This window comes from Lagenorhynchus albirostris, chromosome 2, assembly GCF_949774975.1.
Source record: "Lagenorhynchus albirostris chromosome 2, mLagAlb1.1, whole genome shotgun sequence".
In the NCBI taxonomy this organism is placed as follows: domain Eukaryota; kingdom Metazoa; phylum Chordata; class Mammalia; order Artiodactyla; family Delphinidae; genus Lagenorhynchus; species Lagenorhynchus albirostris.
In genome coordinates this window covers 151,082,133-151,094,974 of record NC_083096.1, presented here as the reverse complement: position 1 = coordinate 151,094,974, position 12,842 = coordinate 151,082,133, and the positions used below count along the sequence as shown (strand labels likewise).

General features: G+C 57.2%; 1 protein-coding gene and 1 long non-coding RNA gene across 4 annotated transcripts; one reads left to right on the top strand and one right to left on the bottom strand.

Moving 5' to 3' along the window:
- Positions 1 to 3,234: 3,234 nt before the first annotated feature.
- Positions 3,235 to 6,473, top strand: TMEM125 (transmembrane protein 125). 3 transcript variants are annotated; one of them, XM_060142651.1, is made up of 4 exons: positions 3,239 to 3,350; positions 4,155 to 4,223; positions 4,638 to 4,787; positions 5,028 to 6,473. In XM_060142651.1, the coding sequence occupies exon 4, from the start codon at positions 5,170 to 5,172 to the stop codon at positions 5,827 to 5,829; it is 660 nt and encodes a 219-aa protein (XP_059998634.1). In that variant the 5' UTR covers positions 3,239 to 3,350; positions 4,155 to 4,223; positions 4,638 to 4,787; positions 5,028 to 5,169; the 3' UTR covers positions 5,830 to 6,473. The 3 variants fall into 3 exon arrangements, with proteins under 3 accessions (XP_059998633.1, XP_059998634.1, XP_059998635.1); XM_060142652.1 differs by having other exon boundaries at positions 3,246 to 3,350; positions 4,155 to 4,187; XM_060142650.1 differs by lacking the exon at positions 4,155 to 4,223 and having other exon boundaries at positions 3,235 to 3,350.
- On the bottom strand, positions 3,607 to 6,727 carry LOC132514867 (uncharacterized). Its single transcript, XR_009538959.1, has 3 exons — positions 6,592 to 6,727; positions 6,331 to 6,405; positions 3,607 to 3,718 (listed from the first exon to the last, which is right to left on the bottom strand). It is a non-coding gene; the product is annotated as an uncharacterized LOC132514867 (long non-coding RNA).
- Between the last annotated feature and the right edge of the window lie 6,115 nt (positions 6,728 to 12,842).

The following is a 12,842-nucleotide window of genomic DNA, read 5'->3' as shown; positions in this document are numbered from 1 at the left end:
GAGCAAGCACAAGCAGAAGAGGGACAGCGAGGCGGGGGGTGAAGTCAGAGAAGGCCTTAGAGATGGTGGGAGGACTCTGGCTGTTTCTCTGGGTAAGACAGGCCATTGGAGGACTTTACCTGCTCTACCTTATAACAGGATCACTCTAGCTACCGGGTGGAGAACAGCCTGAGGTGGGAACTTGGCCGAAGCAGGGAGGCTGGGCTACAGGCTGGGCTACAGGCTGGGCTACAGCTCTGCCTTCTCCTGGGTCCTCCCACCGTCTAACACAGGGGTCCCCAACCCCCAGGCCACATCCAAGGCCTGTTAGGAACAGGCCGCACAGCAGGAGGTGAGCAGTGGGAGAGCGAGCGAAGCCTCATCTGCTGCTTCCCACCGTTCCCCACTGCTCCCCGTCACTCCCCACCGCCCCCCACCACCCCCCACCGCCCCCCACCTCTCCCCGCCGCCCCCCACTGCTCCCCACTGCTCCCCACCGCTCTCCATTGCTCCTCACCGCTCCCCACCACTCCCCATCGCTCCCCATCGCTTGCATTACCGCCGGAACCATCCCCCGCCCCACCCCTCAATCCGTGGAAAAATTGTCTTCCACGAAAGCAGTCCCTGGGGCCAAAAAGGTTGGGGACCGCTGGTCTAAGGGATCAGTTAGAATCCACACCTCAGGCTCTCTGCCCACTGCCACCTCCTCCCCCGCCTTCAGTACCGCCCATCTGAGCTGCCTCAACAGCCTCTGCTTTGGGGCAGAGTTCAACAGCCCTGCGAGGAGCCTGCCTGTCCACTTTAACTCCAAGTTATTCGATAAGACCCAGAATGAGAACAAAGTCTCACCCATTCAATGTTTAAACTGGAAGCTTTTAGGCTTTGTTCCCTCCATCCAAAAAATTCCCTTCAAACCCCCAAGGGAAGCCGGTGGAGGGCAGGGGGGCGTGGATCTCATGACTTCCCCTGCCCAGCTCTATCCAGGACAGCTGGACATGGATGGGTCTGGCTGGAACCAGCCCCTCCTTGGGACCAGGAGGAAAATAAATGTCAGAGGGGCAAGAGGAATACAAAGCCACTGAGCACAGCCAGGCCCCTTCTTCCCCGCTCACCCCAGGGCAGGGAACTCCTTTATAATGCTTTGCAAAGTGGCAAACCCACACGTTTGTCCCCAAGATCCAGCCTGCCTTAACCTTTCCTTGAGGGGAAGAACCATCTAGCGAGGGATCTGCAAGCCACACGTGGCGAGCTTTAGACAAGTGGCTAGTCTGAGCTGAGACGCACTGTAAGCATAAAATACACAGCGAATTTTCAAGACGAAATAAAAGACTGAAAGAGCTCAATCACTTGTGTATTAAAATGAAAATATTTGGGGCTTAAATTAAAATTTCACTGTATTAATTTCACCTGTTTCTCTTTACTTTTTTCACATGATTATTAGACGATTTTACATTTTAAATTACATATGTGGCTCATATTATATTTCTACTGGACCGTGCTGCTCTAGAGTTATGACCAGGCCCCCAATCATCTCCACCGAGCAAAGCAAAGAGAAGCATGGACAGGTCCAGCAAAATTATTTTGTGAGCTGATAACGGAAAGATAACTTTGATTTTGTTTTTCCTGTCTATTTCATACACACCAAAAGGAGAGACAGCAGGAGGCATTACAAGGGGTCCAATCCAGCCGACAATTACCTCCAACTAGCCCCCCCCCCGCCGCCGCCCATCGTGTAGTGTGTGGTGCCAGATTCACTCGTTAGAAGCAGAGCCCTGGCCGTGTCCCCATTATACTCTGGAACTCTCCATGAGTACCTCAGATGAGTCCGAATGCCTCACCAAGGCATTCAAGGCCCTGAGCCAGCTGAGCCAAACTTGCCTTTCCAGCTACATCTCACAAGCTCCCTGCGTAGCCCCACATCTGGCAGTTCACAGTTCATTCATTCAACACATGTTTACTGCATACTTCCCATGTGCCAGGCACAGTGCTGGCTGCTGAGGTCACGAGGGTTAGCAAAACAGGCACTAAACCTGCGCCCACTGGGAACCACACATCTAGTGGGGGATGACAGGTGAATAAATAGGGCAATCACAGCACATGCAGTAAGAGCAGTTGTGGGGGAAGCATGGGGGCCATAGGTGCCCCAAAGAGGAACCTGAACCAGCCTAGAGGTTAAAGAGGGCTTCCTGGAGGAGGTGACATCTCAGTTGAAGAAGTTGAGTTAGCCAGACCAAGGCTGGGGGTGGGGCGTGGTAAATATCCCAGGAAGAGAGAACTATGAGTTCAAAAACCAAGCGGAAGGGCAGAGCAGTGCAGAGCATACATAACTGAAAGACAGGCATTCTGGCTGGAGGGCAGGGGCCAGGGGAAAATGACTGGCCTGCGGTGGATAGCAGGGGTTCTGTGAGCCTTGTGAAGGAATATGGCATTTATCCCGAAGTGTTTATTCTGCAAGTGTTTTAAGCTAGGGAGCTCCTGTTTCCCACCTGAAAAGCCTTTACCCCCTCCTCCCTGTGCACTCAAATCCTGTCTCCTCAGGGGGGCCAAAACGTGGGGCAAACCTCCCTTGGTCAGGCCCTTGAGGCTCTGAAGGAGAATGGGCAAGGGGCTTGTGGGTCTCCGGCCCAGGGGAAAGCGCCAAGGGATGGAGGTACTGGGGCTGGGCTTGGGGGCCAGCTGGTGTTGGAGTGTGGGGCTGAGGCAGGATTTGAGCTTGGAGTCGGGATTTGGGGGCTGGATTCAGGAACACGGGTCAAGGTTGGGGCCAAGGATGAGGCTGCCATCTAAGATCTAATTCCAGCATTTGGAGCTGAGGTTTCAAGCCAGATTTGGGGTTGGGATCTCGGGCTGGGACTGGAATTGGATTTAGAAATGGGGCTGGGGGGTCAGGGTTGGGATTTGAGATTCAGGGTTGGGGCTGAGATGTGGGGTAGGGGCCTCGGTTGGAGCTAGGAGTTCTAGTTAGGGTTTGAAACTGCAGCTGGGGCTGGGGTTGGGTTTAAGGCTGGAACTAAAGCTAAATTGGGTTGGAGCTGGGGGATGGGCTCGGGTCCGGGCTCTGGGGCAGATGGACAACATTCCTACTGCTGCCCGGGTCTGGAAATTGTCTTCTTGCCCTAACAGCAAGGGACAGAAGCCCCTCCCTTCCCAGGAATGCCTCAGCCCAGCAGAAGGAGCAGCGCCACGTCAGCCAATCGTCTCAGGCCCTGCCTTGGAAACACCTGTTGATCCTCCCCCCCTACCCCCCACCCCCGCCTGAGCTCACCCAGGTGCAGGTCAGGCAGGTGAAGCGCCTCCCCGGAAACAGAGCTGGAGCGCCCCACCTGTCCGCCCTGCCTGCTCAGATCGGATCCAGCACCTCCAGGCTTCTTGTGAGTGCCCCGTGGTCCCCCCTACCCCCACCATTCACCGTCTCCCACTGGCTTTTCCCCTGAGAGCCTCCACCCCACCCCCAGCCTGGCTCCATGGTCCCAGCACACCTGTGCAAGCACTTTCAGACCCGTGAAGTCACAGCCCTGGGGAATGCTGGGACTGATTCCAGGGCCCCTCCCTCGGCCCCTCCCCCACCTCCCTTGGGGGCACCTGCAGCTGCCCGTCCTACCTCGTGTGCGGGGCAACCCCTGCTGAGGGATCGTGGAGGACGGATACCTCATCAGAGGTGTAACCCACGTACAGCCATGAAGTCATAGTCCCGAATGATCCAGGACCTGCGTCCTATATATAAAGCAAGAGTCCCGTCCTAAACGGGAGGAGAGAATGTTGTGTTCTTTTATTCAGAAAGCATGCTCTGGGCATCTATTCCCATTGGAATTCTGACCTGGAGATGTTAATGCCCCCACCTCTCAAGATAAAAGTTATCATCCTCACTTTTCAGATAAGGGTCCTGAGCTCCAAGAGGTGAACTTACTGGGGGCTTCTCTGACCTCCCCCAAGCCCCTCTTCTGACTAACCCACAGCCAGCACTCATCACAGGAACACACCTGCTATAAACTGGGGCTCCCTGAGGGCAGGGGCCGGGCTGCTATACTTTGCCCAGTGGGAGTCATGCTGACTGGCCTCTGGAGGATGTGTTCAATGAGGAACCACTGCGAGATCCCTCGTCCACATACCCACGGTGGCAGGGACTGCAGCTGGGGGTCCAGTCCAAAGCCCTCCTTCCCTTTGTACCACTTTAGAGAAATCGTGGAGGAGGATGGCATGGGAGTGCGGTGAGAGGGAGAAGAGTGGGGGAAGCAGGAAGACCGGTAAGGAAGTTGGGGGGAAGGAGGTTGAAATGCAGAAGCAGGAGGACGAGGGCAGGGAGTGGGACGGAGACATGTTTAGAGGTGACACGTACAAGGGAGGGACACAAGAGGAGGAGTGGGTTTGCGGTAAGATGACGAGCTTGGGTTGGAAGCCGTTGCATCAGAGGTGCCTGTGGGACATCAAGGTGACAATTGCCTATGGGTCTTGGAGCTTGGGAGGGAGATCTGGGTTTGAGAGAGAGAGGGATTTGGGAACCAGCAGCCATGCCTGTGAGGTGGGATGGGGTGTTGGGGGTCAGATCCTGACTCGCGGAGAAGGAGTCGCAGCCCAAAGAGAGAAGATTCAGGGTCAGGCAGCTGGTTGCAGAAGGGTTAAGTCATAAGCCCCCTCCCTCCCCACAACCCTCCCCCCAGGAGCCAGCGGTGACAGCTGAGGCCATGTGAGTCGGATCCTGAATGAGGCTTTATCTCTGGGTCTCCATCCAGTCCCATCGTCCACCGTGGCACCAGCTCCCTCGGCCAGCCGGGATGGGACAGGCAACTGAGACAGCCCGAGCCAGAGAGGTCAGGGGCTGGGCAGGGGGTTCCCTGGGTGGGTGAGGATGCTTTGGGTGGAGGGAGCTCTCCTGAGATCTCTGGAGAGGCATTCCCGAGGGGGCAGTGCTAGGGAGGAGGTTTCCCTGGGGGGGTGTTGGTTGCAGGGGACATGGGAAGATTCCCAGGGACCACCCCCAAGGCTCCCAGGAGAGACCATAAGGGGCAGGTGGGCCAGGGAGATGGCAAGTGTGATTCTCCCCCCTGCAGGTGATGGTGACCATCCCCTGGACCGTGCGAGGAACGGGACTCTGGGCCTCTGGCCGCCGCGCAGGTAGTGGGGGCTCCAGGCCATGATCCGTACCTCTGCCCCCTGACGCGGCCCTCTGCCCTTACTCGTGCCGGATCAGCCATGTCTGAGGGAGAGGCTCGGGCCCCGCCGGGCCGGGGGCTGCCGCCGGATGTGCTGGCGGAGCAGGTGGAGCTGTGGTGGTCCCAGCAGCCGCGGCGCTCAGCGCTCTGCTTCGCCGTGGCTGTGGGCCTCGTGGCGGGCTGTGGGGCGGGTGGCGTGGCCCTGCTGTCCTCCACCAGCAGCCGCTCGGGCGAGTGGCGTCTGGCGGTGGGCACAGTGCTCTGCCTGCTGGCCCTGCTGGTCCTGGTTAAGCAGCTGATGAGCTCGGCCGTGCAGGACATGAACTGCATCCGCCAGCCCCGCCACGTGGCTTTGCTCCGCAGCGGCGGCGGGGCCGACGCCCTGGTGGTGCTGCTCAGCGGCCTGGCGCTGCTGGTCACCGGCTTGACGCTGGCAGGGCTGGCCGCCGCCCCTGCCCCCGCCCGGCCGCTGGCCGCCATGCTGTTCGTGGGCGTCACCCTGGCTGCCTCAGGTGCGCTCTTGCTGCTGGGCCTGCTGCTGTATCAGGTGGCCGTGAGCGGACACTGTCCCCCTACCCGTGCGGCCGCCCCCTCCGCCCGCAGTGACCACAGTGGGAATGGCGGCGTCTTCAGCATCTCAGGACGGTTGTCCGCTGGCCAGCATCGTGAGACCACGTCCAGCATCGCCAGCCTCATCTGACGGAGCCCGGGCCCTCCTTCCCGTGACCTGCCTCAGCCTCCACAGAGCCGTGCCCGGGCGCGAGTGAGGGTGTGTGCACACACGTGTGTGCACACGCACCAAGGGGAGAGTGACTGCATGGGTGTCCCCAGGACTGCTCAGCCCTCTGAGTGACTGTGTGACTGTGAGGGGCCGATTTGCACCCACACACCCACGTCACAAGGAGGGAACTGCTTCTCCTTGGAGCTCGTGGAACCGTCAGTCTGCCTGTCTGTGTCCGGGGCCTCTAGGCAGAGAAGGGTCTGGGATCCCTGAAGATCCCTGGCCCCTATCCCTAACACCCCTCAAAGGCAACTCTGCCCTGTAACACCTGTCAGGGATTTCCCCAGGAGAGGCGGCTGCCTGCCCCAGAGACTGCGCCAGTGAGCCCTTTTACCAAGGAGACTGAATGGTGAAGGAGTGGACAGAACACAGGCTCCGGCATGACAGGCCTGGGCCGCAGTCCCCCCCTCTACCACTCACCAGGTGGGGGCCTTGGGCAAGTGGCTTAACCTCTCTGAGCCCTGGTTTCTTGAGCATCATGGTCACGGTCGTCAACTGTTAGGATCAAATGATATTATTTACGTATAGAAGGACCGGGCACACGGCAGATGTGCAATAAAAGTGGTGACTGCTATTAGTGGTGTTGTCTTTATCTCACCATCTCGCCAAGAAACCTCCCCTCCCCTCCCCCTCCCTTCCCCACCCCCGGCCACCCCCCCAAAGGGAACACATCGCGCCTACCTCAGGCTGACCTAGGGTGCCTTGAAGGTATCCTCAGCCAGACCTGTGGTCTCTCCTCATAGGTACCAGGAAGCCTGAGGGGAGACGGGATGAGGGGATGCCTAGCCTCAGGAAGGTAGTGCGTCTCTGGTCCCAGGGAGAGGGTGTTGTGGGCAGGGAGCATGGTGAGTCCTCATTTGCTTATGTGCTGGTTCCAGATGAAGCCTGAAGTATTGGGGTTTTATCGCCTGGTTTCTCTGGAGGCTGCAGCTCCTAACCCCACCTCTGAAACCAGAACATCCTGTTCTGTGTAGTTGCAGCACCGGCTGACCTGCCTCTGGGTTTCCAGGCACGGGAGGGGTGTTGGACGCCCGCTTGGGCATGAGAGTACCTGCCTGCTTGGGGTCAGCCCTGGAAGGGCTCTCCCTTTCTGGATGCAGGGGCGCTTCCTGTGTGACAAGGACAGAGGTCCACTGGAGGAACGCCCAAGAGCGCCAGTTACTGTTTCATCACTGGCTGCTTCACAAAATGAAGATTATAGGAAGCCCCACGGGGGACACCAAGAGAGGCCGGGAAGCCAGACAAACGTGTTGCCTAACAGGTGTTAAATGTGGAGCTACAGAGGCTCTGACGGGAGAAAATTGCTTTCGGCTTGCCAAGATCAAGGCAGTTTCCTGGAGAAAACACTAAGCCAATGGATGAGGGAAAGGGTGTTGCCAGGCCTGGGAGGGAGAATTCCCAGGCTGGGAATTCCGTGCACCTCAGACTCCACATATTCAAATGTGAGCCCCTCTCCTCTCTACCCTGAACTAGGTCCCCGTCTCACCCTCCACCCAGCATCCAGGTTAGAGACCTCAGGTGCCGAGGTTCCGCCTTGCTTTTGCAGGCTAGTGTGCAGACTCCCCAACACGACAGGCCTCCCTCTTTCCTCAACACACCCACGAGCCAGCCACGCTGCACCATTGTCGTGACTCCACCACGGGGGGTCCTGGCACGGGCCTGGGCACATAGTAAGGTGTGGATGGGCAGATGAAGGACTCGGCTTGGTGAGACCCACCTATAACTGGGAAGGGTAGGGAAGTTAGCCCATTGTCCGCTGTTGGCCCTGAATCTTTCCCTCCTGAGGCCCCGCACTGTCTTCTCTAGAAACTCTCATTCTGCCCGGGCTCCCAAGAGGGAGCTCTCACTATCACCCAATTCCTGGGCCATTAGAGGACCACAGAATGCCTCTTCCTCCTGTTAAACAGGGATAAATCCTGTTTCTTTTCAGCGAAGACAGGGTTAGACTCTTTCACGGTATTTCTTTTAAGAAACTAAAGGAAAACAGAAACACAGAAAATTGTGTTGGGGGGGAAGAGTTACACAGGAAAATGTCTAGATGAGCAGCTACTGTAGGCCAGGCCCGTGTCAGGCTCTCCCGGGAAGGATGCCAGATGAAGAGCATGGTTAGTGCCCACAGAGGACACTGTGGACCTATTCCAAAGGGCAGTGGAAGTCGGCATGTACACACCCAACTACAACATGAGAAGGATGGTAGGAGCTGGGTGGAGGCCCAGGTGGGGCGGAAATGCTAATACTTCCTGATTCACTAAAGCTGACCCCCACAACCTCCCACCTCCAGCTTGCGTGCTCAAAGCTGTGCATTAAACCCCATCTTGGTCCCCATGGCAACCAGTCATCCGCTGGCCCCTCTGCTCTCTCTCTGTCCCTCTAAGGCAGCCCCTTCTGTTTTCATCTCCCATCTGGCTCAGATCCTGTGCCCATCATGTCACCCACTCCTTGACAGAGTCCTCAACAACTTAGCCCCCTGACCTTTGGTCCCACCCTCCCAGCAAAATCCCCTCCGTGGATAAACCCTCACACCGACCAGCTACGAGAGAGATCTGCACAGCCGGGCAGCCTGGTGTCACCGTGATTCCCCATCACCAACCTCAACCAGGTCTGAAACTCAGCTTACCAGTTACACTGTTTCCCTGGCCAGCTGCTGCTCCCACAGCGCCCTCAAGTTCTCTCCATTCCCTTCACACCACAACATCACCCCCTCACAGCCCCCAACACTGCTCTCTGCAGACGACTTGGCCTCCCTCGCTCGCCATGAGAAAATAAGAGTCGTGGGGTGGGAAGCCTCCACCTTGCTCCTGCGAAATCACGCCTCCTTTACTCCTGTCTGTCAAACGGTCTTGTCAGCCCAGCTGAGGAATTTGGACTTTGTCCCCGGGACACTGAGAAACATGGAAAGATTTTAATTAGGGGGGTACTCTGAGCAGAATAGGATTGGGGACTTGCTGGCTGCAGTGTGAAGCTGGTCTTAGCAGGAAAAAAAATAAAAATGACCAAACAGCCCCAGAAATGCCATCTCAGCTGGCCCCTGAGGGATGAGAAGCAACTGGTCAAGATGGTTAGGAAGAGAATCCCAGAAAGAAGGAATCGCAGAAGGGCCCAGAGACAAAAGAATTGGTTCCTTCGAGGAACCACAGAAGGTTTGGGTGGTGGGAACATGGAGTATCAGCTGGTAAGAGGCAAGGGTGAAGCTGGGGGGATCGCTGGGCCCCTCCCGGGTTTCAGAGGCTCCCTAGCAGGTAGTACAGTTTCTTAAGGCCAAGAGGAATCCAGTGAAGGATTGTAAGGAGAGGGATGGCCTGGCCGGAATTGTATTTTAAGACAATTAGAATTAATTGGAAGGGGTAAAAATGGAGGCAGGGAAATCAGTTGGTGGATTGATGCCACCTCCAGATGCGAGATGACGCGGCTCGGACAAGGGTGGGGGTGGCTGCTGGGACAGAGCCAGACAGGACGGGTTCAACGGATGCTCAGAAGGTGGGACCGACAGGCCTTTGCGACTAACTACCTGGAGGAGTTTTAGGATGGGACAGATGTGATGGGTCCATGATGACTGAAAGAGAAGTTGAAGACACAAGGCAGAGGAGAGGCCAGTCTTCAAGTCCCTGAGCGGGGAGGCGGGGAGGGTGGATCGAGCCCACAGTGGAGGGATTGGGCTCACAATGCTATTTTGATAGGAGAGAAGGAAGAATGTGGACAGGAGGGTTTGTGGGTTTTGTAGCAGGAAACTGACAACTACTCTCTCTGTGAGGCAGAGGCCATTTTAAGGAGCTGCTGCGGAGAATGACCAAGAAAACAGCGAGGTTGCTGAAGGCTTTGAGAGCCCGCGGGAGGCTGGAGAACAGGCAGGAACGGAAGCACAAGCACGGCCTGGGCAAGGGGGGCGGCGAGGGGGGCGTTCCTCCACAGCGCGCGGAGGGCGGGATGCAGGCCTCAGGTTGGAGTGTCACCTGGAGTGTGTGATGGTGACATGACAGGGCAGGTAAGCTGAGGATACTAGCAAGAGGGAGGCTGACATAAAGGGCCCTGTAATCTAAACTGATGTTGGGGGAAAAGACAAGAGGAGCTGTTGGAGACGGCACAGAGAGGTCTGGATCTCCTAGAAGCTCCCACTGGGCGGCAGGCAAGGTGGAGGGAGAGAGACCTGCCACATGTTCCTCCTGGGCCACCTGGATGCTGGATCCTGGAAGAACATGTTCCTGAAATTTCCAAATGTGTTCCAGTCCAGGCGGTCCTTCCATCATATCCAGTCACACCCCATCTGAGACCTCAGGCCCCCCTCGAGGAGCTTCCTCCGGGCCTCGGGGGACCAACAAAAGCCCAGTTCTTGCACACTGACTGGGTTGCCTTCTGGACTGCTCCCCGGGACATGTGAGACTGCCCTTGGGCATGGCAGAGACCGGCCCACTCTGGTCCCCTCCCCAGCCAGGGATGGGACATACCACTTCTATCCTCACAGCCTGCTCTCCCAAACCTGGAACTTCCTGGCCCCCATTCACACGGGGCAGAGGGGCTCCAGCCCAGGCAGGGTGGGAACAAGTCCAGCTACCAGGAGATTCCTTCGCTGGGTCTGTTTGATCATGACTTAGAGGTGAGATGAGGGCGTTATTGCTGAGTGAAGCAGGCAAGTTGCAGTTAACATGTTTGAGCCTCAACTTCTCAGTCTATAAAATGGGATGCCTGCCCAGCAGGGAGGTTGTCAGGAAGTGCTAACACATCAGTATTATTATTGTTATTGTTGTCGTGACTTTTATATTCTACGGCATCAGAACTTCCAATTCAAGTCCTTTGCTGTTCTGAACTGGATCTTCTGACCTGAGTCCTGGGAAACAGAAGTTCAAATCCCAGCCTGGAAAGAATGAGGAGGAGGAGGCACGGCAAGCTCCTCCTTCAGGATTAAGACTGGTCACCTGTCCCGGGAAGCAGTTGCCCCGGCGGCGCCCATACAGACACGGCTGATACTTGCAGATGCTTGCTCGGCTCTACTTTACACGGCACTCATTCAATCCTTCTAAACGGTGTGAGGCAAGGACTATTATCATCCTCATTTTACTGAGAAGAAATTGGAGCGCTGAGGAGGTAAGTAACTTGCCCAAGGTCACACAGCAGGTAGATGGCAGAACTGGGATTTGAACCCAGATAGTCTGTGCTCTCAACTCAGTTTACTGCTCCGCTGGGCTTCTTCAACTTCATGTCCGTGGCTTGTGTGACCCCTGTCTTTGGCCTCCACACAAGGACCATGGATGTGGCCTTACTCTGGGGGCAGCAGGATGAGGCAGCCAGGAAGCTAGGCTGTCCTCTGCAGTCAGGTCTGGGTTGGGGCTCCCTGGGAAGAGAAGGTGATGCCAGCTGCTGAGGGGTAAGGACAGGGTGCAGGGCCGGGGGCAGAGATGGGCTGGGATCAGGGTGTGAAGCCAGAGGAGGGCAGACCAGAGGGAGGTCTGGCTGAGTGCCAGGCCTCCCAGCAGTTCCAGCACCCCCGGGCCTTTGAACCTGTGGACCCAGGTGGTGCTCCCTCTTCTTGCCTGGGGCCAGGCATGCGGAGCTCAGTGGGAACCATTCCTCAGGGGAATCCAGCAGGGCCGCTCTCAGGGTCCAAGTTTCCTGCCACCCACAGCTGGTTCTGAGAGGAAGCCTTCCCTGCCAACCCTTCTTGGTGCTGGGCTCAGAAAAGTGACTTCTAATCTGGGGTTGGGCCCTTACCTCCTCCTGGATCCCTCAGAGGTTCTGACTCAAGTCCCCTAGAAGATGTGAAAATGGGGACGGCCGAGCTCTTTCCTAGCCCCGAACTTCAGGCAGGGCAGCCCCTCCAGGTGGACCTTGGGAACGCATGAGGGCAGGGGACAGACCCACCTGGGTTCCCAGCAGCTCCTCCCCCAGAGGCCAGGACACGCTCTGCTACTCAGCCTCCCCTGCGGGGTCTCGGGCTGGGGCCCACACAGGGCCTTCCCGGGCCTGCGAGGGTGTCAGCTGTCTCGGGACTGAGGAACAATGGCTGGGGTTGGGTTCCCCTCCTCCCTGGCGGCTTCTCGCCAAGCTCTCCTGCCACATGCTCCTCTGCAGACGAACCCTCCTCTGCCAGTGTTTCCCTGCTCAGTCTTCAGCGCCTCCGCTACCCCGACCCCTCCCTGGTGATCTGATTCACTCCCAGGGACTCAGGGAACCTACTGTCAATGATTCCCAAGCCCACATCTACAGACCAGCCTTCGCCCTGTGAATCCAGCTGCCCCAGGCATCTCTCCCCTGGAAATCTCGTGTCCGGCATTGAACCCTCACTCCCCCAAAACCTGCTCTTCCTCAAGTGCCCAGCCAGCCAGTCAGAAACCAGGGTGGCTTTGTTGATTCCCTACTCCCCACGTCCAGCAGCTGAAAGTTCTGCCAACCACCCCTGCCATCCGCCCCCATCCCTTCCAGATGTGACCCTGCCTCTGTCACACCTCTGGAATCTCTCTGTTCCCTGTACCACACCTTAGTCACGTCTGGGTCTCTCCCCTGCAATCCATCCCCACGCACGGCATCCCCCTCTTCAGCTTCATCACTGGCGCGGGCACCCTGGACCCTACACTGCAACCCTCCTGGACCCCCTGTCTTTTCCTCAAGCACCCCCCTATATTAGTCAGCCATCACTTTCTTTCTCCACTGGCTCTTTCCTCAAAGGCTAACACTGCATCCGGTGGACACATGTGAGTGGCTGCCTGGTTCCCGACGACTTCCTCTTTTCTGGCTGGGACTGACCTGGAACAAACAGGTGGGCTCCCCAAATCACAAGTGGACTACAGGAGCCTGCCCCCACCGGTCAGAACTGGTTGCCCCAGTAGTAGATACTTTTTTTTTTTTTTTTTTTGGCTTTGTTGGGTCTTTGTTGCTGTGCGTGGGTTTGTCTCTGGTTGCGGTGCATGGGTTTCTCATTGCGGTGGCCTCTCTTGTGAAGC

Bases quoted from the DNA above. Each gene is read 5' to 3' on its own strand.
- TMEM125 (XM_060142650.1), top strand. From the start codon at position 5,170: ATGTCTGAGGGAGAGGCTCGGGCCCCGCCGGGCCGGGGGCTGCCGCCG.